Raw genomic sequence first — 22,454 nt, 5'->3', positions numbered from 1 at the left:
ATCGAGAGGCGGGCCCTCTGGAAAGCTGGAATGCGCTGAAAGTTTCCCTGCAGGAACTCTGCTCCACAGGCTGGAGAGACGCGTCCTGACGACATGGACATGTGGACACTGGCGCTGCTGTTGGCTCAGCTCTGTTTCTGCTCTGGATACGAAGGTAAGACCTGGACTGAAAGCCTCCATTCATCTGCTGGGACTGTATTTGTGTGTGTGTGTTTTAAAATCCAACTCAGAGGAAGGAGGATCCAACAGGCGAGCAGCTTTATCTCCACGCCGCGTCCTGTGCAGGACGGAGAGGCGCATCTGTGGCTTTTGGAGTCTGTTAGTGGACTTTTTTTCACGCGCCGTGCTCGTGGCTTCTTGCCTGTGTTTGCGTGGAGGGGGTGTGAAGCGGGGGGAGTGCAGTGCGCATCTGGGGGACGTTTCTTCTCACAGCCCTCTCTGCTCTGCGCCTCCAGTGAAAGCCCCAGTGTTGCAAGTTATACGTTTTGTTTACTCTCTACACTCGTCAGGAGGCCTTTAAGGGAACAACACAAAGTTAATCAGGGCTTAACAACCTTAAATATTAAAGAGCAGGAGTTTTATAGGAGGATAGGAACAGAAAATCAGCCCTAAAGTCTTCTTATTCAACGTGGATGAAGGTGTTTCAGCTTATCCTCCTGTCCAAAATAAATCAGATAACTTTATGTCTCCTGATTATTTTGTATGAAAAAAGGCAACAAAAGACCTATTTAAGAGTTTTTTTTTCAGTGATAATAAGGACAAGATCTGGCACATGTTTAGGTTGTGAGTCAGTCTTTAAGTATTTACAGAATCAGTCTTTTTAAAGCCATGAATCATGCAGTCCTTAGACACCAACAAGACCCAAACTTCTGTATTTGGAAATGACAAACCCAGTCAATGTTTACTTCAACTGGTAGCAAAGATATTCAAGAGTTATCAGAGCTTAGGGGGGAGAAGTATTTCTGGGCATATGTCAGTGACATTGTGAACTTTTTTTTTTTTTGCATTTTTTTGGTGTCTCTGAATCAAGATTTGATTTTCCTGCACTGGTGTTTGCTATTTAAAGATGTGTACAGATGTGAACAGACAGAAGCCGTTCATAAACACCCACAAACATGGTAGCTTATCTTTGTTTAATGGCACCGTTTGTTTGTAAGGTTTGAAGCAGATCCTCTGAAAATGCAGGCATTTTGAGCAAAAGACCTCGTGATGCTCTCTGGTGAGTGAACAATGGCCCAGTTGAGCTTTGAGTCACTGGAGTTTTGGAAAAATAAATTAAAGGGAGCACAATATATTCAAGAAGTAGCACTTATCACTTAGCTATGCCCCCGTGACTCGTGGTCGAAATAGGTGAAAAATAATAACAAAGAAATAAATAAAAGCGCTAATTTCTTTTTAAAAAATATAGCACAAGGGTACCATCGTGTTTCTGTTTGGACCTAGTTGGCGCATAAAGATTGAACCGGTCATGTATTCAAAGGCTGCTTGGCTTTTAGCTTCTCTGCAGAGATAATTGGTTGACTTATTCTCAATTTTACCTATGATAATTATCTGTTTCTATACATACATATGCACAAAAAGTTGAGCATCAGCAAAGGATCAAGACTCTCTTTATATATAATATATAATACATAAGTACATGCATACTCTCCAGAGAGCCACTTATTACAGAGTGTGTAGCCTGCTGTGAAGAGATGAAGTCGCTTCAAAGCTCATGCATGTATGAATAGAGTACACTGTGTGTGTTTGTGTGTGTGTGCGTGCGCGCGCCGTCATTGTGGTTTTGCATCAATGGAGGGTTTGAGAGTGGCTCACCGCTGCTGTATGATCATACAGGCTGCAACATGAACACAAGCTGCAAAACTGATTCACACTGGAACACTACAAACTGTCGAGCTGACAGGACTCCAGTCTGTACTTGAGTCTGTGTGTGTGTGTGTGTGTGTGTGTCTGCACAAGCATGTATTTATGAGGGGTTTATTTTACAAGGAGTAGTTTGTCCTCTGGAGGTAAATTTTCCCTTTTATTACTTGTGTTTGGGAGCCCGAGAGCAGCAGAATGACGGTGTGTGTGTGTGATAAGAAGATTGTTAAAGAAAACCCTTTTGCTCTTTTTTGGGCTCCTTTTAAGTAGATTTTTTATTGAAAGGGGTCTGTTTCCTGCATCTCTACTCACAGTTAAATCCATTTAAGGCAAGTATTTGTAAAAGCCTGACTCCGTTTTCCATGAGGGTTCTTTCATGCTTGTGTTCCTTGGAAGGAAGATTGTCCTCACGCAGGAAGTAGAACCAGCCAGAACCATCAGTGACCAATATGGGCCTCATCAAGTAACCTCTGGATAATCACAAAGTAGCCCCTCGGGGAACAAATAGCTGTCTATATGCTCTGTTGTAAAGATAATAATAAGAGGAAAACCTTTGGGTTCAACTCATGTCAGAGGAGTCATTAGGCTTCAAAACCCGACATTCATTAATGTTTGTAAAAAACGTCAGATGTTAGTGAACTACATCAGTCCACAGCAAAGGAGAGGACTGACAAAAAGTGGTTTCGTACAACAAAAACACAAGTCTTTCCTTCAGTTCTTGACCTCCTTAAGAAAGCAAACAGGACCACAGATTTATGCTTTTATCTGTTCGTGACACTGATTGCAGCAGTCAGAACAACATGCCTGTATACTGAAGTAAGGTTTCATCAAAAGTACTACTCTATTATTAGATAACATGAAATAATAACCTTTTATTGTGCGGACATAAGCTTTATTAACTCAACAACCCTGTAATGAATTAGTGAACTTGTAGCCAAAGTTTCCAGCACTGTGGATTAGTGCACCGCTGCCCCTCCAACCTCCCAGTGTTGACTTTTGGTTTGCAGAACTAAAAGTAACCCTAATGTTATGATGACTAGAGAAACTTTTAGGTCTGGGTGTATTTATGGCATGTTAAGATGGGTAATAAAAGAAGTAAATTGCTATTTATTTTCCTGCGGTCTCTGCTGTGTTAGCCTGCAGCTAACGTTTACCCAGAACAAGCTTCTTTTGCAAATTGAACGTTTCTGCTACAAGCCCGGAGGGAGCGGCTAATTGGAATATCAGGCTGTGTAATTTTGAACGCATTCACTCCAGGAGCGTCGTCAGAACGGCAAACTCCTGCCGCTCATGCAGTATTAGTGCTTTGAGTCTTTTGGCTCCTTTGATGTGGAAGAGATGGACAGGAAGCTGACGCTGGCTGCTGATCCTCTTTTTTGACGATTTCATTACATGTGACTGATGAGAAGACTCAGATTCTTGTCTCGAGCTTTTTCTTTTAAGTGTGAAATACTTTTGTAAACAAGCGCAAGTTAAAACCAAGTCTAGCTCTTTTTTTTCCTGCTGTGCCTTTAGATTCAGATCCAATCAAACTTGTGTCCCACATTAGCAATAAACACAAACAGCAGCTGTTCATGTTTCAGATTGAGTCCTTGAAGCTTTAACAACAAAAAATGTAGTAGAAGCCACATACTGCCTGGAGTATCCTGGTAGGCAATTTAAACAGAAAAACAGTTTCTTTAAACTATTCATTTCAAGGAACAGCGTCCATGAACTCAGACATTCATGGATGCTGCTTTTTGTTCTTAAAAAAACCACAAGCACCTCTTGAATTGAATAAAAACACATTTTAAAGGATTTTGTTGAACTGCATGACGTTTAAAAGGTGCTTTACAGTGAGAGGTCTGCAACGTCGTTTGTTTGTAGGCCTCAGTACTATCTCTACATTACTGAGCCTGACAGATGTGAGAAGTGGTTGTAAGACTAATTTTCTTCAGGTTAGGAAACTGTGCACACACATTTGTAATCGTTTAGTTAATTCATGTACACAGACGTCATCCTGTTTGAGACCGAGCAGCAGACCGATGTTTGGGTTCATTAAAGTTGAAATGTCGGACAAGTTCTTACTTCCTGAATCAATAACCTCCAAACAAACCTGCAAAACCACAAACATCACCTCTGCTCAGTGGCGGAGAGGTAGACAGCACACTACATCCAAAACAAATCCAAACATAAGGTTTTAAACAAACATCTCACATAATATGGTGATCTTTTTTATTTTATTTAATCCCATCCCTTCTCCATAAATGATCAATCTATAGAAATCTTGCTTGTTTAAAATATAAACTTCAATATAAAAATATATAGAACATATACACTACATAAGACAGAGTTATGATTATCATAATTATTTCATGGTCCATAATTATATCTTTATATATATATATATATATATATATATATATATATATATATATATACGCACACATACACACTTATATATTTTGATTAGGAATATTAATTAGTATGAATAGCAATTTACTAAATAATCATATATTGAATGTAGCATACTCCTCTTCTAAAATTCTGATATTTCATACTTATTTGGATTTAACAAATCAACATTGAAGTCTCCACCAATGAGCAGCTTTTGGTGATTTTTCTAAATGTTTCCTCCATCCAGACTTTAAAGGTCTCAATGCTACTACCTGGAGTTCTATATGTACAACTAATAATTACACTTTTACGATTTTCATGATAGATTTCAGCTAGGGGTGGCACAGTGGAGAAGTGGTTAAAGCTGTTGCTTCCCAGCATGGGCAAAGGGTGGCATGCTTCAATGTTACCACAGTCCAGGTCAATCTCTTTAAACTGCAGGAAAGCAGCCACCTGTTGCTCCGTGGAGCATCCAGATCCCCATCCAGAACTCATCCAGATTACCAGGGGGCCGCCCAAGCGTATGACCACAGTTTTAACTGGAGCCCGGTGCCTATCACGTTGATCATCTACCAACTAGTGTACATTAACAACAAGCATAATAATGCTTGTTAAATGTTTACAAAATATTGTTAAGCATTATGCAAACTGAACAGATTACAGGTTCAGTCATTACATCTAGTTTGTCTAGAATTGCTTGAAATTCTTGCAAAGCTGCTAATTTCTCTGACACATAAAGTAATGTTCACTTTAAAGTGCACACACACACACAAACACAGACACACACACACACCTTTAATTGGATTTCCATCTCTTCCTCCTCACCCCATTAAGAAGCAGACACTTATGTTTTCCCATTAGACAGCTAAATTTGACTCAGTATGTGGGTTCGTTCTGTGCAGTCCATGCTGTGTGATCTGACTCAAAGCTTAACGTGTGTGTGTGTGTGTGTGTGAGTGAGTGTGTGTGTACTTTATTCTGACTTGCAGGATTTTGGTCCCAAAAGGGGTTTGTTGAAGAGATGGCTCAGATCTTTTAAAGTGGAGTTCTGTTAAAAAAAGGTTATGAACGATTATTACATTAGCTGCTGTAGAAAGCTCTTTGAACGACCACAGGTGTCTCCTGGTCTCTGCCCTGCTCAGACTAGCCATTTGCTCATCAGTCCGGTCAGGATTTAACACTGTTTCTCCAAACTGAGGCTGGTCAAAGAGCTTTCTGCAAAAGGCAAGTTGTTAATTGTTAATTCTCTCCACTTCAAAACATCTGAACTATCCATTTAAAGTGACAGGAAAGCCATAAAAGGAGATGGGAAAGAAAACAGGAGATTTGTTTGTTTTATCGAGCTCATTTACCAGGAGGTTATAAATGAATCCGAAGGAGGGTTGAACACTTCTCTCCTGTGGATCCTGAACAGAGGACATATTCACTCTGGGGTTCAAAACAACCCACAGGCGAAGGCTGAACACCCTGCTCTCCTTTTTTAACCCCTTCCACGTGCATTTCCTCTTCTGCTCGTTGCCCTCAGGCCAGCTCTACCCTCTTGCCCTCATCTCTTCGTCCTCTTTTCAGGAATAATCCTTCTCGCTCATCACAATTCCTCTCACATTTGTCTTTCACCACTGCCACTCAACTGTGTCCTCCAGCAGCTCAGCAGCCATCACAAATTTCAGCTCTTTTATCATTTGCTCTTCTTCTAATAATTGTGTTCACAGTTAAAGCTGACTCGCAGGGGCCTGTGGTAGGTATTACTCCCAGAGATATTTTGGAGCCAGAATTTGATGGATAGTTGAACACTTTCCATTTGCAATAAGACACAGCAGGGGACTCCAGAATGAATCTTTATGCAGAAAAGAAAAGGTTCATTTTTTTTCCAAACAGCTGGGAAAAAAAGGATCTTTTGAGATTTACTCTTTATGCATGTTATGTTCAGAAGATCCAAATCAGCCCCCTGGAGTCTGATTAAAAAAAAGAAAAGTTAACCAAAATTCCTGAAGTTTTTCATTTACACAGCAAGAAAAGCCCCACAGATCAGCCCAGGACAATGCTGTCAAACATTGCCCAACATGTTGGTCTTGGACGCGGCTCTTCTTTGTGTTCGTTTTTCTCCTTTTCTTCTTTCACTTTCAGGGTCAGGACAGTACGCTTACGGAGACGATGAGGACTGGTATTCTCGTAGATATAAAGGTGACTACACTTGGTTTGCACATGCTGTACATTCATGCATAAATTTCATACATTACTGCAAGAATCGAGGGGCCTATTATGATCTTTGAGTGAAGTTGTGATGCCTCAAACACAATATTTCCTAAAATCTAACCAAGAAATTTTTGAAATGTACGTGTAGCTTATTCAGTATTTTATGTAAACAAAAGACTGAAAGCAATTGTGAAGCAAAAGAGTGTGTAAATGCAACTAATGAGCAATTAAACACAAAAGTAACAACAACCTGGCTGATAAGCTTGAGGTATTTTAGAACAAATTATTCACATTGATACATCTTTACATTCATCGTTCAACAGCTGTGGCAAGAATGGCCACATTAAAGAAGACTATTCTCGGCTTAGTTGAAGATTGTCACAAAACAACTGTAATCATGATATATATATGTATATATTGATCATTTTAAGAAGCATATATCAACTCCACTCTGTTCAGCGAACTTTGCAAACCGACACAGATACATCAAAGTAGCTTTTGGCTTAAAACTGGGGTCAGAAAACACAGAAGATTATCCTTCGGGCTAAATAAATCTCTCCCCCCGCGTAAAGTATTTTTTCTTTCACTCAGTGGCTGTAGAAACTTTGCCAACACACATACGCACAGCAAGCTGGAGCAAAGGCTGACTGCGTAATGAATACTCATTTCTATTCCAGCCGAACATTGGCCTAAGCTTGTGTGTACTCTCTCCTCCCCAAATGTGCAGACATGTGTGTGTTCGAAGCCAGCAGGAAATAAAGAGCAGATCTCGATTTCCCCGTATTGAAACGAGAAACTCATGGCCTGAAAACTTGGCATCAGACAAGGAATATTTACATAAGCCTTGTAGAGATGGGCAGGTATCCACTACTCAGGGGGCGGAGGAGTTGAAATAACTTGTAGTGGAGCTCCCATCCTCAGACAAACAGAGTTTAAGGTAAGAAAAACAAATTAAATATAAAATGCTTTCCAAAAGGAAATCTTTTAAAACTCTAGCCTTGTCGACACTACTACTGATATTTTAATAATATATATTTTTCTCTACTTTACAACGCAAGCCCTGTAATACTCATGCCAGACCACTAGATGGCGAGAACGTCCATATTAGCAACGTGTCAAATTACAGAAGAAGAAACTGCTTATGTTGGTTAAAGATTCCCCTTAAAGTCGTGCTTTCCTTTGATACCATTCACAGTTTTGCCCTAGTTGATAACTATTTTAGCACACAATCAAAGTTTAAGAGAAAAGTATGAGGATAAAGCAAAACAGGTGCGGAAAATCTGTAAAACCTTTTAAAAATATGCATATTAGTCTTGATGGGGCCTCTGTCTGTGGTGCATCCATGTAGACTACACATTTAGAGCTTTTCAGAAACAATGACACATTTGCTACAACATAATACTTAAACACATATCAGTCTAAATAAAATAAAAACAAAAACATTTGTCTCTAGTTAGTCCTTTAGTTAGTGTGCTGTTCTTGGAATCAAAGACTAACATTTTAGTCTGTCGACCCTAAAAAACTTCTGTTTTGATCAGAATAAATTTCTGTAGGAAGAAGATTGATCTGAAGGATAATAATCAGAGATAAGATTCAAACCTGCAGTGTTATTAGTTGCAACAAAGAGCTGCAGTCTTAACAAAGTTTTCCTACTTTACTGAGACAGACACCAAAGCCTTTAAATGCTCCCCACACATCATTGTCTTTCCTTTGAGTGAACCCAGTGCCTTTGTCCCTCTCCCGGGACACTTTGGGATGATTGGAAGTCACGGAGAAGGTAATGAGAAATCCACCGTATCTGCCTCCAGTCAAGGTGATGGGTGGGTTTTTACATTTCCAGTCTAGTAAAGAAAACCTCTCTAAGCTTTAAGAGGCTTCAGGTAAGTGCTCGATTGAGTCTCTCCCACGCCAAGGCCAGGTCGTGATGCATGTGATGTCGATGCTTCTGATAAAAGCTTCAGAGCTGTTCTTCCTTTGCTTTCAGGAACCCCGTGGTGTGCACCCATTAAGCTGAAGCACGGCGACGTGAGCTGCCGCACACCCAGAGGGGAGCACTACAGGAACGTGATGGGAACTCGATGTAAAATCCGGTGTAAACGGGGATATGAATCCCAGAACTCTGAGGTGGTGTGCATGGCAAGCAAACACTGGTCTTCTAACTATGCTTGCAGAGGTGAGACCTGGTGATGAACTGAACCCGAGCTCACTCACAAACTGAATAAAAGGTTAGAAACATCCCTGCAACGTCACTGATTGCTTTCTGAATTACCGTACAGAAGCCTGACTGTTCGCAGGGTGGTTATTGATGAGCTGAAACAAATTATTTTTAAACAAGAAGCTTGGGGAATTTGACCTAAAAACTGAATGCAGAAAAACATGCATCCTATTAGGTATACACAGATTGCGCAACAGGTGACTCGAATCAGATGATAATCTAGATTTTCTCACCTCTGTGTTGCTTTCTACCTGCTCATTGCTTCTGTGAATACAAATAAATCAACATCAAGAAGCCACGTTCATCTTTCTCACCATCAAACCCAGGGATTTCTACATTGTAGTTTTTGCTTTACGCTCTGCCTCCTGGGTGCTTTAGATCAGTGGTTCCCAAACGTTTCTGCTTTTGTCCTACAAAATAAAAGTCTCAGAGACTTGTGACTCCCAACTATATTGCTGTAGTGCAGAAACATTGCTAATAAGCTGTTTAACAGAAGGTTTTGTCAAACTTTAGAGGTTTTTATGCATTTATGACCTTTCTTAGTAACAGTTAAGGTTAAATATGCTTCTGGCAATCATTTTTAAAGGTAATTTGATTTTTGTAAATCTTCTCAAAACCCTAGACTTGGTGTTTCATGACCCCAAGTGGGGTCCCTTCGTCAGATTTGGGAACCACTGCTTTATATGGACACCTCTACTGACCCCTCCTTTTTACCAAATTGTCCTGAGCACAGAGGTCTTATGGGTTTTATATACTGAAATATTTTTCAAAGAAAATACTATTCAGAAGTATTGAATCTAGTTAACACCTGTTATAGCTTGATGTAAAAAAAAATGTATTTAGTATTCCTTTTTTTTTACTGGAGACAGAGATGTTTTTATGTGGATGATGAATGATCCAAACTCCAAAACACACAAACAAACAAAACAAAACAAAAAAATGCTGCAAAAGAAAAAGGCTGCAAATACCAAAAACCCTAAAACTCCACAAAACAGCTGTAAGTAAGAAACGCTACAAACTCACTTCACAAAATGGAGGCGCACCAGACCACCAGGAGGACTCGACCACCAAGCCACATGGGCTGGGGTGAAGTTAGTTTTAGTCTTTTTTTGTTAAACTCACACTTTGTGCCCCTAACTGTTTAAATGACTGTCAATATTTACTAACATTTTATTAATTGTATACGATTAGAGCACATTATTTGTTGGTAAATCTTCCAGATTTTCAGCTTGTTATTGTGTGATAGATGCCAAAGCATCGCAGGAACTAAATTACCATTATTCAGCTAAAAAGAGCAAAGTTGTGGTTTTACTGCCCAGCTTTTTGTTTTTTTTAAAATAAAGCCAAAAGTAAATGAAATTAGGTGACAAATATTTTAGCTGTTTACATCGATGAGCGCCTCTTCTTTCTAGCATGTAACTGAATTAAAAAGATTAGGTAATTCCAACTCTTGGCAGCATGCTGTCGCTGCTGATTTCTGTCTGAATCTGTTTTTAAGCAACAAAGGTGAAGAAAATTGGGGACATGTTGGATGGAACTGCTCTTCCCCTAATTTTGAAATAAGCTGAAAATTTGATTTAATTTTAACTCATCACTGTGAGCTAACCTTAGTGGCCAGTCCACCTTGATATTAGTTTGCCTGCAGTTTGAAATTTTTTACAGTATTACACTGAATTGTTGAATTCATCCGTAGAGATCAGTACAGTCATTGTAATCTGAATCAGCCGTCTTATTTTAACCGTGATGAGGCAAATGACGAGGCTGCCAGTTCACACGTATTGAATGTGAGACTTTCTCAATTGAACCTTTTCGCATGTTGTTGTCACACCACACGTTTCTCAGGCAGTGTAGCAAATTTATGACTGATAATGTTGCAGTGTGAAGAGAGGAGGCTGACAGCACACAAACAGACACTGCAGGAGGGATGATCTTCCCCTCTGGTTAAATGTTACAGCCTCGGAGTTACGGAGTAAAGTGGACATTGAATGATCGTGTTGGTTTAGATTTTAAAGTTAGGACCCTTTCCTGTGTAACATTACAGGTAAGGCAGAATAACATGTTAAAGGAATGCATATTGCCTTATCAAAAAGTCTATTTGGTAGCGAGAATAGTGTCATAATTCATATAATTTGCTTGGTTCAAACTAGAGCTGGAATAGTTGTCAGCTGAAAACTTATAGGCAATAAAATCCAAAATAGTTTGTGATTTGTGACGACATAGCCTCATCCCAAAAACAAACCTTGCTTTATTATTTGTTTTTCTCTAATTCATCCATAAACTTCTATACATCTAGGCCTCTAGGGCTTCACTACAATCTGATTTTTGTTGTTTAAATGATCCCACGTAAAGGTGCAGGGAGAAGTCATCCATCAAAAAGAAGGTTGAGGCAAACTAATTGTCTCGGGGAGGCAGGGAGAGGGTTCTCCTTCAAGATGTAGTTGGTGTTGTACTGGTTGTACATCCGAGCGATGACAGGTGAAAAATGAGGACCTGCTTAGGAAAATGCTTTTTATAACTGAGGTGTAGTTGTCTACAGAAATTGCTGGTAAGGTCGAGAAAGACGGCAGCAAATCTGGGTTTTTCAAAGTAAAAAAAAGTGAAATGAGTTGAAATTTGTTTAAGTATGCTTCCATTTTTACTTCATTATTTATCAGGATAAGCACTGAACTGCGAATAGTATGAGTAAAAAACACATCTTTTCAAAGACACGTATCAACTTTAATCTATATCTGCATGAAGTGTTTTTCAGCATTAACTCTGAGCTCTTTGTGCTGACAGAGATCCGCTGCCCAAAGCTCGACATGCCTATTAACGGTGGCTACAAGTGCACAGATGGCTCGTACTTCAACTCTCGCTGCGAGTTCTTCTGCTCCCCTGGCTACACTCTGAAGGGCCAGAAGACAGCCGTCTGCCAGCACAACAAGGTGTGGAGTGCTGCGGGCCCCACATGTGTTGGTAAGACCGTGTGTGTGAAGCTACCACCATAAGAGTCGGCTGCCATCACAAATGAGTGCTTTCTGTGCCCACAATGTCGGCGGTAGCTATTAAAATAAAACCTAAATGTTGTTTTTTGAGGTTGATGTTTGACAGAAAATGATGTGTTCGTACATCATTCGCAGAAATCCGAACTCCACACCAGAAAATTACGGTTTTCACTCCTTGTGCCGTTTGAGGTTAGAATGACTGAGCTGGAAGACCTGCTATTTGCTGGACATCTAAATGACAGAATAGTTTCGCAACTACTGCCAGTTTTTCCTCAACATTGAGTGAGCTACATTTTTGTCACCGAGGACACTCTGACTCATCCTCATTTCTTCAGTGTATTGATTTATTTACTTTTGCGTCACCAGAAAAGGTTATTCTGACTCGTTCCTGATGCTTCCAGCATGTCTCTGGGCTCCATTGTGTTTTGTACAATAAACCTCCAGGTGTTTTATGGTCCAGCAGAGACAAAACCTGGCACACACACTCACACAGTTATATTAGAGTCGACATATTTAGTCCAACTTGGTGAAAACTGGAGTATCCAGATAAAACCCAGGCATGCACAGGAAGATATAATAGTAATAGTCATAATAGTCGTGTTTTAAAATGAATCTTTATCAGCTGAAAGTGAAAATGTTTTTAGCTACAAAATAAAGCCTAATTAACTTTTGCTGTTATATGTAATTAAATCTTAAAGTGACATTTGGGAGTCTATCTTCATGTGTTTTATTTTAATGTTTTAGACTTATAATAGGATTTTACTTATAAAAATGTATTTCTTTGCTTTAAGGCTCTTGTAGCCCAAGAATTAAAAAAAAAATCCCTACAGGACTAATAAAATTTATTTGATTTACCTGATTGAAACATTATTTATAGAGTAAGAAATTAGTTATTCTTTCACTGATGTTTTATTTTCTGTCTGCAGATTTAGAGCCCCCCAAAATCAAGTGTCCCAGTCTGAAGGACAAGTGGGCGGAGCCAGGGAAGTTGACAGCGAGGGTGACATGGGACACGCCCGAGGGCGTCGACACGGCCGACGGGATCCTTACAGAGTCAGTGTCATCGAATCCTCTTATCCTCTTTCTGCTTCGACGCCCTCAGTCACTTTAAATCCTGTTCTGAATGCATGTCCCAGTGAAAGATTCAAACTCAGTGTGTGGTTTGCAGTGTTATCCTGAAAGGACAACCTTCAAAGTCCTATTTCCCGGAGGGTCTCCATAAGATGTCCTACACCGTGTACGACCGGGCCGGGAATAAAGGCTCCTGCCGTTTCTCTGTCAGAGTTCGAGGTGAGCCTTTTGAAAGCGGAGGAAGACTCATTTGGATTAAATCTCAGTCGACGCAACAAATGAGATACAAAAAAAACAGACATTTGTTTTTCTGTTTAATATAGAAAATCAAAAACTCAAAGAAATTAACATTTACTTTGGATTCAATGGAGGTTTTCTTATATTGAAATACATTTATTGGCAAGTTTTATACAAGTTTCTCCCATGAATGCTGCTCTAAAATTATTTCCAAAAAATAATAATTATTTGTAAAAGCTGGCTTTTACAACTGTATTATGGAGCAGACATCCACCATTTTGAAAGTAGAAGTAAGACCTAAATTTGTTTTGCAAGGAGGTTTGAAGTAAATGTACAAGCTTCCTTCCTTCGTTGGGTGGCTGGACTCAGCCTTAGAGATAAGGTGAGGAGCTCCATCATCCGGAGGGAGCTAGGAGTAGAGCTGCTGCTCCTCCTTATCGAAAGAGGTCAGTTTTTGGTGGTTCAGGCTTCTGATTAGGACGCCTCCTGGATGCTTCCCTTTGGAGGTTTTTAAAGCATGTCCCTCTGGGAAGAGACCTCAGGGCAGACCCAGAACTTGCTGGAGGGATTATATATCCTCTCTGGCCTGAGAACGCCTTGGGGTCTCCCAGGAGGAGCTGGAGAGTGTCTCTGGGGAGAGGGAGGTCTGGGTATCTCTCCTGGACCTGTTGCCTCTGCAACCTGACCATAGATAAGTGGTAGAAGATGGATGGATTGATACAAATCTAATAACTGCAGTTTCATCTCAACAAAGAACTGACGCTGTACAGTTTAAACAAATCTTTTTTGTTAACTTTTGTCAACTTATTCAGTCAGAAATGTTTGCATGATAAACGTAGACTAGGTGTAGTTTATTCCTAACTCCTCTAACAGTAATGACTCAGCATCATATTTATCCCATGTTCGTATTTTGTGTGTGCAGTGCGCCGCTGCAGCCCACTGTTCCCCCCGGACAACGGTTACATGAAGTGTGACAGTGACGGAGACAACTACGGCGCCTCGTGTGAGTTCACCTGCAGCGGCGGTCACGAGCTGCAGGGCAGCGCTGCCAGAGTGTGTCAGTACGGACTCACCTGGTCTGGTTCAGACACAACATGTGCACGTAGGTATCGCACGCAGCTCAACACACAAGTTACAGAAACACAAGCTTTTACTTATTTAAACTCTGTATTTATTCAATGCAACTTATTAATGTTTACTACAATTCTGAACAAAACGTAAAATATTGTTGGCATTATTAGGTAGAAAACACAAAAGATAATAGTTCTGTTTTCATGCATTAGTGTTTTGACTGCTAAGTAGAAAACTTTGTAAATAGTTGCAACTGTCCAGGTTTTGTGCTAGCAAACAGCATTAGCGAACAGAGTCGATCTGCTAAAACTAAAAACTTCAGGTTTTGGGGTTAATTGATTATAATTCATGGCCTCTAAGCAAACAACAAACATGCAACTAAGGCTCAAATTTCAGATCAACAAGTAGAACATATAATAGCACACAAATAGCAGGGGTACAAGCTCAGGGACAATGTTTTCATGGCTTTATAGTCTCTATATGCTTCCCTTCCCACTGGTTTTGACGAGGTCTGCAGGAATGTATTAGAAACGCAGTAGGCTCCTCCTTTTTTATGACTGGTCTTGGAGGGTTTTGAGCATGCACAAAACTTTTGTAGCACCACCCTGTTGTGGTGGTTCGTTATCTTGGTGGCAGCTTATCAGGCTCCTGGGTGGAGCATGGTGGTTGCAAAGGCAGCATGTTCATGATGTGAGGCCCGGTCATTGAGAATTTGAAGCAGGACTAGCCTCATGCCTAGGCTCTGGCTCCATCACACCCACAAGGTGCTGACAGTGCTTCAAGTAAGTTACTGCAATGCTCCTGGTGGTGGCCACCGCTGTCTCTACAACTCAAAGGATCGTGTCACCCTCTTACAACCTGCAACGACTAATCTGCCATCTCCACGTGTCAATAAATTCTACGCCAGACTCAGCCTTTTGCAAACAAAGCAAGAAGCACTTGTTTTCATCAAGGCCAGACCATCTGGACAGGGATAGAAGAAGGGTGGATGTAGTCAAGGTTCTGCACAAAAAATCAATTCACCTGCAGCCTCTCATGCTGCTGAATGGTGTATCCTGATCCACAGCAAGGTGGAGGCCCAGATTGTGACTAAGTCATAGAAACAACCTAGTACAGACATAACAGCTGTGGCAGCAGCATAGTGCTAGGCTGGCGTCATGTTTTAGCACGTGGTTGCATCCTGACACAGTCTAAGATGTCATGGCGAGGCCCGGGGCGGTGTCTGTTTGTGAGCCTACATGGTAGTGTTGTAGTGCAAACATGCTGTTGGCATATAGAGCATGATGAGGGTGCTGGAGCACTTATAAAAACACAGAAAATGTCAGGAAAAACTTTATAAGACTGCCTACACACTGGAGGAGATGTGCCAGATTTTCCACACTCTAGCTCCAGTTCTGATAGGTTGTGGAGAGTGAAGCAGGGTCATCATAGATTGTGAAAAGGGCCTAATGAAAGGACAATTTCTATCTTGGTGGACAATAACGTTTTGTCTTATCTTTATGAATCAGGCTTCAGGATTTTGAACCGTCTAGCATAAATGGAGGAAACTCTTATTACTGTAGTCAAGATAAGGTGTGCATAACTTGATTTAGGGGAGCAGATGACCTGATTTTTACTAAAATGTTGATGCAATTTTAAACAGCTTTTCATAATTTATTTACTGGATCAAAGGGTACATCCCTGTGACATCTAAGTATTTATTCAAAAACCCTTTTTAGCCTTCACTTAGTTTCATAACAAGTTAATGACCTTATTCCAGGAACCAAAAAACTGGACAATGTTATTGTCGGAACATCTTTTCCACTTTTTTGTTTATATTTTAGATTTTGCAGCTTTTTTTTGCAACAACATCCACGTTTCAAGCATTTGTTCCTGCCATGCCGATAACGTCGTGTTCTTTTAAAATGACCTTTATTAATCAAGAGAGTGAAAAAACTCCAGTTGTTTTGGAACATTTGTGTCACAGAATTGAAAAAACGGGAACGTCAATATAAACTGAAACATGACGTTTTTGTAAAAAAATACCAGAAACATAACTCCAGTTTGTGATAACTTGCATGTGTCATTCCGTTCTGGCACCGCTGTTTCTGTTTTCATGTGATGAGCTCAGTGGAGGAGAAAATAGCAGCCTGTTTATCGATTAGAAAAATCCATGCCGGTGGTTTCATACTGTTTTATGTAAATGTCTGTGAGTCAGGAGGAAGTGTGTTGCAGCTCCTGACCATCAGCAGTCAACCTTCAGCTCAGCGAAACAATCTCATTATGCAGCGCCTCACAGCGACGGCGTGCCGTAATAAATCTTCACCTCTTGCCCCGTCCTTCATATCTTGACTTGACTGTACATTTTAATGTCATCACAGCCATGAACATTAACGTGGGAGTGCGTACAGCTGCCGCACTGCTGGACCAGTTCTACGAGAAGCGACGGCTCCTCATTATCTCCGCGCCAACGGCTGCCAATCACAATTACCGCTTCCAGATGACTAACCTCCAGGTGAGGCACGACTCACACAGGCGCACCGGCTGGATGTGGGTCGACTGAGGTGGCCGGATGAGCAGGAAGGCCACGCTGCAGCGATTTGTGTTTAGTTTGGGTTTTCGCTTAGATGCCTAAAGTGGGACAAATGACAGGGAGGACGGTTGTCGCGGCAATGATCAGAAAATGTCACGGAGGCGAATAAATGATTCTGACAGCAGCTCCAATAAGGTTATTTTGGTGTGGATGTTTTTCCACCAGCCCGTCAGGAACCATCACGTCAGTGTTGTCTTTAAACGCCCAACCTTTTAAAGTCAGTTTATCATCTCAGAGACTAACCAGAGGCACTTTGTAAACAAGCTGAGGGGTTAATATTGCAACCTGTCCAATAGATTAGTTAGTTAAAGGTGTCTTTATTACGCCATGGTCAAAATTCTGTTCTGTTGTGTATATCCAGCAACTTGAAGTGTCGGTCAAACAAAAGGAGCATGCTTTATAATATAATATAATAATATTATAATATCTATAGCAGTGTGCAAATGTTTTAAACTTGTCCTCATTTCTTTATCTTTCCTTTCAAGCAGGTAGACTTTGTTATCTTAAAGGACTCTCAATCAGTTGTTCTCCAGGCTTTATAAAGGTCTTGCAAAAACTTTCTTCGGATATTTGGCTGCTTTTTATTCATTTCGTAGCTGACCCTGACAGCATATTGTGCAGTGTCTTTACAAAAGTGAAGAAAGTGAACAGGATGATGAAAAAAAGGGTCAGATTTTAAAAAATAAAAAAAAATCCAGTTCAAACAAGAATTCAAACAAGACCTGACACAGGACGTGAGAGATGCATCATCCCTCAGCTCATCATCGACTGGATGACAAGTTCATCGTGTTTAGGTGTCGAACTGCAGCCGGAGATATACGTTTCTGGCCCTCCTGGAGTAAATTTCTAAAACAGATTTTGTAGTAACTCACTTGAACTTAAAGGTACTTATTGCAAAGTATAAAATCCAACATAAAAAAGGTTATCCTGAACTATATCAAATGGAGCAGTTTGAAAGAGTTTACTGCAGGAGTTTTGTAGACGTACTCTATTCAATTCTGAAATGCGGGTCCACACTCAATGTAGACAAAACACTTGGTTAAATCAGCTAAAAACCATTTGAGTTACATTGACCTACATGAAGCTGACTGTAGTTTGTGTAAGTAAACAAATGTGACAGAAAGTTTACAGTTTGTTCTGTTTTCAGTCACTTTGGCTGCTTCTGTAGGTAAACAAACACGTGGTAGTTGGCATCCAGGCACAAATTTAGCTAAAAAAAGTTTTGATTTAAGGTTTTGATCAGTTTTGATCAACAGGGGGCGCCGCTGAGCATTTGAAGCCTTGAGTAATTAACCATTTTTAAACACAAATGGCTGAAAAGCTTCAGTGCTTCACAAAGCTTGATCTGGTCATCAGTAGTGGCAGCAAAATAACTTAAAAAACTAGGAGCAGACATAAGCATTGACCAGGGAAGCACATAGAGCTCCGACCTGGCATGGGAATGCTGAATGCACCAACAGAGGCGAGGTGAAACAGGAAGGGAATATATTGATAACAAACTTATAGAAATAGGAAACGGCTGAGAGAGGACAGGAGGAGAGAGCTGAGGACTGAGGAGAGGCACACAAGGAACTAAACACAGAGGAAACAATCTAGCAAACAGAAACATAAACCACACTAAACTGAGCTCTTGATAACAAAGGCCTGAATATTCATTGTTATACAGAAAATAAACCTTAAACTGAAAAGAAATGCTTTAACAGTATGTACTTGTGTAAATTGTTTTGACCTAACCTATGGTTTTAAATTCTTAGCAACCTTTAGTACATTTTAAATTTTCTTTGACAGTGCAGTTATAACAACATTATTGTCAGGGAGCCTGTTTCGACAACCAGATGCAAAATGCTGCACAGCAGCAGCAGAAACAGTACCAAATAACATTGCACGCTTCAAATGAACACTCAGTGTCCTCTAGAAACAAGGACAGCCACATGCAACAAAGCACTCTTCACTTGCATTAATTATGTATGGCCACACATTTGTATAAACATGATTTTAAATGAAGTTTTTAATGGCTGATAGATGCCTGCTGTGTTTTGTTGGTGCTCCTCATGGACGACTCCTCTGTCCTGTTCTACAATCTACTCATATTTCAGACCCAGTCTATTATCACTTTTATTCTGCTTTATAGAAGCACTAAGAGAAAGAGGAGCCAGCCATGAGTATCTGTGATAGTTTTACCTCACAGCAGATACAGTGACATGCGTTAAGGTTTGAGGATTATACAGCAGGTTTATCATACATCAGGATTATTGTCACACGATCATGGCACTGAAATAAACTTATGCTGCATTTATTATAAAACACAACTTAACAAGTTCACTATAAACCAAAATGTTTTAACTGTAAAATTAGCTTTAATTATTTTTTTTATTAATATGAAAAAACAGATTTTCTGTGGATAGGTTGTAAACAGTAAACCAAATTTAAATTTTTTTTACTTTCTTGTCAATTTTGCACAGTTATCTCCACAGATTTTAGTCTGAGAGCCCAAACAGCAGCAGCAGCTAGCTGTAGCACTTCGGTGCATCCTTAGACTCTTCAGGCAGGAATATCATAACATTACTGCAGGAAAAACTGTGTAACGTGAAAGGGACAATGATGTAAAGGTTTATAAAACAAGATTTGTTTTTCGCCTTTAGGACTAGCGATTAGCTCATCGTTACGGTCAGACTTAAACTCTATTTCTCCAATCTGAGGTTGTTCAAAGAGCTATTTATAACAGGTAAGAATAGTTATTTGTTGATTATCTTTTCACAGAACCCCTCTTCAAAAAAATCTGAAGTGTGTTTGACTAATTTCATGAAGCTCTGGGCGTCCAGCAGACTGCTGTACGTCATCATTTGCAGTGATTTTCTTCTAACATTAAAGCTTTGATGGGATAACATCTCATTTCTTTTTAAACAGCAGTAAGGTGCAGAGAGATTTTTAGCAGGTTTCAACAAGGACAACTAGACTTCTTTATTTCTGAGGACATTTTGAGACAGCTTCCCAAACAGGAAGTGAGACATCTTCAACAATAAAGCAACAAGTCGCCTTTGCTTAAACCTACTAGGATTATCAAGTCCAGGAAGACGAAGAACATTCACCAGCAGACTGGAGAGATAAATGGTTGTGACATATCTTACACACGGGGTTCATGCAAGTGTTCTTGAGACTGGAAATGTTCTTTAATCTAAAACACTGGGGACAAAACTGGCTTGAATTGAACGTGTCTGAGGGTTGGAAAAAGTTCACAATTTGTTGCGATGCATCCGATTTGAATTCAAGCTGAACTGCTGGGTTAGAGATGTGTTTATTAAGAAAAGGTTTGAGTCACTGAACCATGATGGCTGAAGATTAGTCATGACATCACGTTCAGCCTTACATGTCTAACTTCAGCGGTGACGCTTCAGATGGAGCCATAAACGGATCGATTGTGACTGCAGACCTGCTGAGATTTATGTCCTCTGTTTTGTGTCCACCTGAATAAGAATTAATACAGCAGCTGTGTAACTCGTGGGTCTGTGTTTCTGTGGGAACAGCCCGCTCAGTGTGGACTGGACTTGAGACATGTGACCGTTATCGAGCTGGTCGGGACTTACCCTGCTCAAGTCGGACGAATCCGGCACAGGCTTCTCCCACCAGGACTGGCCCTGCAGCTCAGGTACAAACACACACACACACACTTGTGTACCCTCAGCAAACATGACTTTTAGCTTGCTCTTGCTTGCTAAGCTGATGTGCGTTTCCTAGGTTACTGCTCCGGATCCCTCAGAGATCTTTTCAAATGGTGCTGGTAGACAAGCAGGGCCTGGACAAGCAGCGCTACCCGTTCCCCATCACAGCGGCTGAATTATTCACCACCATCGACACCTTCCCCCTTCGTAAGGACGAGATGGTGTTACAGCAGGGGGCGGGACAGACCTGTCAATCATAAAACACCCCCCTGAAGTAAAATGTCAGCCATTTTTGATCCCTTTCCTTTCCCTCGTCACAAAACAGACGAGTCGACTCAGATCATCTGTTTTCATCCACATGTCACTCCTCTCTGAACTCATTCTGTCCTCCATCCTGTGTGTGTGTGTAGGTGTGTGTGTGTGTGAGTTTGTGTCATCAAAGGTCTGGATGCCAGTCGTGGTGCTGATCTGAGGCTGGTTGGAACAGATCACACAATGAGGTCATACTGATTTTCTGTATGTTTTTTATAAATATATATTCTCAAATCAGAAATATGTTTCACTATTTTGTATAAACACTCTGTCTTCCTAATATTTATGTCCTATGTCTTTACAATGTACTCTGTGGGTTATGCCCAGTCCATCTGTGTTACCTTGAATTTACCAAACACTGATTAAATATGTAACGTGGACGTTGTGCTCTTCAGGGATGAAGTTTTTTGTCTGTCACTTTAGTTTGCTTCAAAAAAGGATTCATTTGACTTTATTTTTTTATTTGTTGTTTTAGATTACAAGTATTTGATCACTGTTTTATGATAAAAAAAATAAGATTTGATTCATTGATTCACTATGTAAATGAAAATACCAATTAAAAAAATAAGCTATTTAAATTAAACAATTAAAACAAAAAACAAAAGGAGTAAATGAAATACTCATCTTAAATAAATAAAAAATTAATGAAAATAGCATTACTTGGGAAAAAAAAGCATTTCAGTCAACTTGCTCGTTTAAGTTTCACACAAAAATCTTGTGCAATCTGTTGGCATTCGAAGTACGTGTTGGGAATGACTCTCAGCTACTACCACACCAAATCTGAACCAAAGGTCAGTTGGGTGTGGCGGCCATCTTGAATCAAATTGACTTCAAAGGGTAAAAGTAGACGTGCGTCTAATGATTACTTTGTGTGAGTTTCATTAACAGCAGTCCATCGTGTTCATGAGATATTCTGCTAACAAATTGACACACAATTACAGGATCGCCTGCCCTTTGTAGCAGCAGGCGATAATAATGTTTGGTGAAATAAAATATTTATATTGTGGGTGTTTTTTTAAAACACATAACACACAACGGTGAGCAAAGCTCATGTAGAAATAATCTAATATTGTTCTTCAAAAACAACAAAACCAGCGTAGGGTCTATGGAAAGATGTATTTATTTCAAAATATTCCTGTAGAACATTTGGGAGAAAATAAGCTGGAAAAGAGTGAATCTGATGCTTGGAAACTGGACACAACATACAGGCAGAACATGCTGTACAATCAGAGTTTCATCTGTTATAAGATATTGCACGAGCGCCTCAATTGTGCTGGACAGTGAAGATGTTTATTATTATTATCACCGGAACTGGGAGACGGGCTGCTCCGGCAGTTTCGGAGCAGGTGGTTTAAAAAAGAACAAGCATGGCAAAACTGGCATTCAGCATGAAGAGGGGGGGGGAAAAAAGCCCCAGTGGGGGTTTGAGTTAGGAATTATTTTTGTGAAACGTGATTCATCCCAGGGCCGATGATCGCAGAGCCCTGGGCGACGAGGACAAGGTCAGTGTCACTCGCTTCATTATTATTAGCCCCCTTCCTGAGTGACGACAGCTCATCTCAGTGCTGACTCACTCTGTAACACACAGCCCCATCTCACGGATCCTGAGAACACACTGCAAATCACACTTTCTCTTCTAGGTGTAAAGTGATGTCAGTATCAGTGCTGCTTCATGCAACCTTTTGTTCCCCTACCTCTGTCTTCTCATAAATTCATAAAGATTAGTCCAAGTCTGACCAAACTTTGTGCCACAGATTGGTAATTTGGTCAACCAGTGCGAGAAAATACAGAGCCCTGCAAGTACCAGGTATAGGAAAAATCCCCTCTTTCCCTCGGTGAAACGAACTACACACAGATCTGCAGCTACATTAGTGTCTATGTGCAGCAGATGTTGTGCT

General features: G+C 40.3%; 1 protein-coding gene across 2 annotated transcripts; it reads left to right on the top strand.

Moving 5' to 3' along the window:
- On the top strand, positions 1 to 20,950 carry srpx (sushi-repeat containing protein X-linked). 2 transcript variants are annotated; one of them, XM_017410070.3, is made up of 10 exons: positions 1 to 154; positions 6,367 to 6,423; positions 8,420 to 8,608; positions 11,429 to 11,605; positions 12,561 to 12,687; positions 12,803 to 12,924; positions 13,865 to 14,044; positions 16,374 to 16,507; positions 20,110 to 20,231; positions 20,321 to 20,950. In XM_017410070.3, the coding sequence occupies exons 1-10, from the start codon at positions 94 to 96 to the stop codon at positions 20,502 to 20,504; spliced, it is 1,353 nt and encodes a 450-aa protein (XP_017265559.1). In that variant the 5' UTR covers positions 1 to 93; the 3' UTR covers positions 20,505 to 20,950. The 2 variants fall into 2 exon arrangements, with proteins under 2 accessions (XP_017265559.1, XP_017265560.1); XM_017410071.3 differs by lacking the exon at positions 6,367 to 6,423 and having other exon boundaries at positions 16 to 154.
- Positions 20,951 to 22,454: the final 1,504 nt, after the last annotated feature.

The sequence above is a fragment of the Kryptolebias marmoratus genome, linkage group LG6, assembly GCF_001649575.2.
Source record: "Kryptolebias marmoratus isolate JLee-2015 linkage group LG6, ASM164957v2, whole genome shotgun sequence".
Taxonomy (NCBI): domain Eukaryota; kingdom Metazoa; phylum Chordata; class Actinopteri; order Cyprinodontiformes; family Rivulidae; genus Kryptolebias; species Kryptolebias marmoratus.
The sequence above is the reverse complement of the archived record's forward strand: the minus strand, read 5'-3'. Positions and strand labels throughout refer to the sequence as shown.

Excerpts from the sequence above, each read along its gene's own strand:
- srpx (XM_017410070.3), top strand. The coding sequence starts at position 94 with ATGGACATGTGGACACTGGCGCTGCTGTTGGCTCAGCTCTGTTTCTGC. Across the intron at positions 8,609-11,428 it reads TTCTAACTATGCTTGCAGAG|AGATCCGCTGCCCAAAGCTC; the intron begins GTGAGACCTGGT and ends TTGTGCTGACAG. Across the intron at positions 12,925-13,864 it reads TTTCTCTGTCAGAGTTCGAG|TGCGCCGCTGCAGCCCACTG; the intron begins GTGAGCCTTTTG and ends TTGTGTGTGCAG.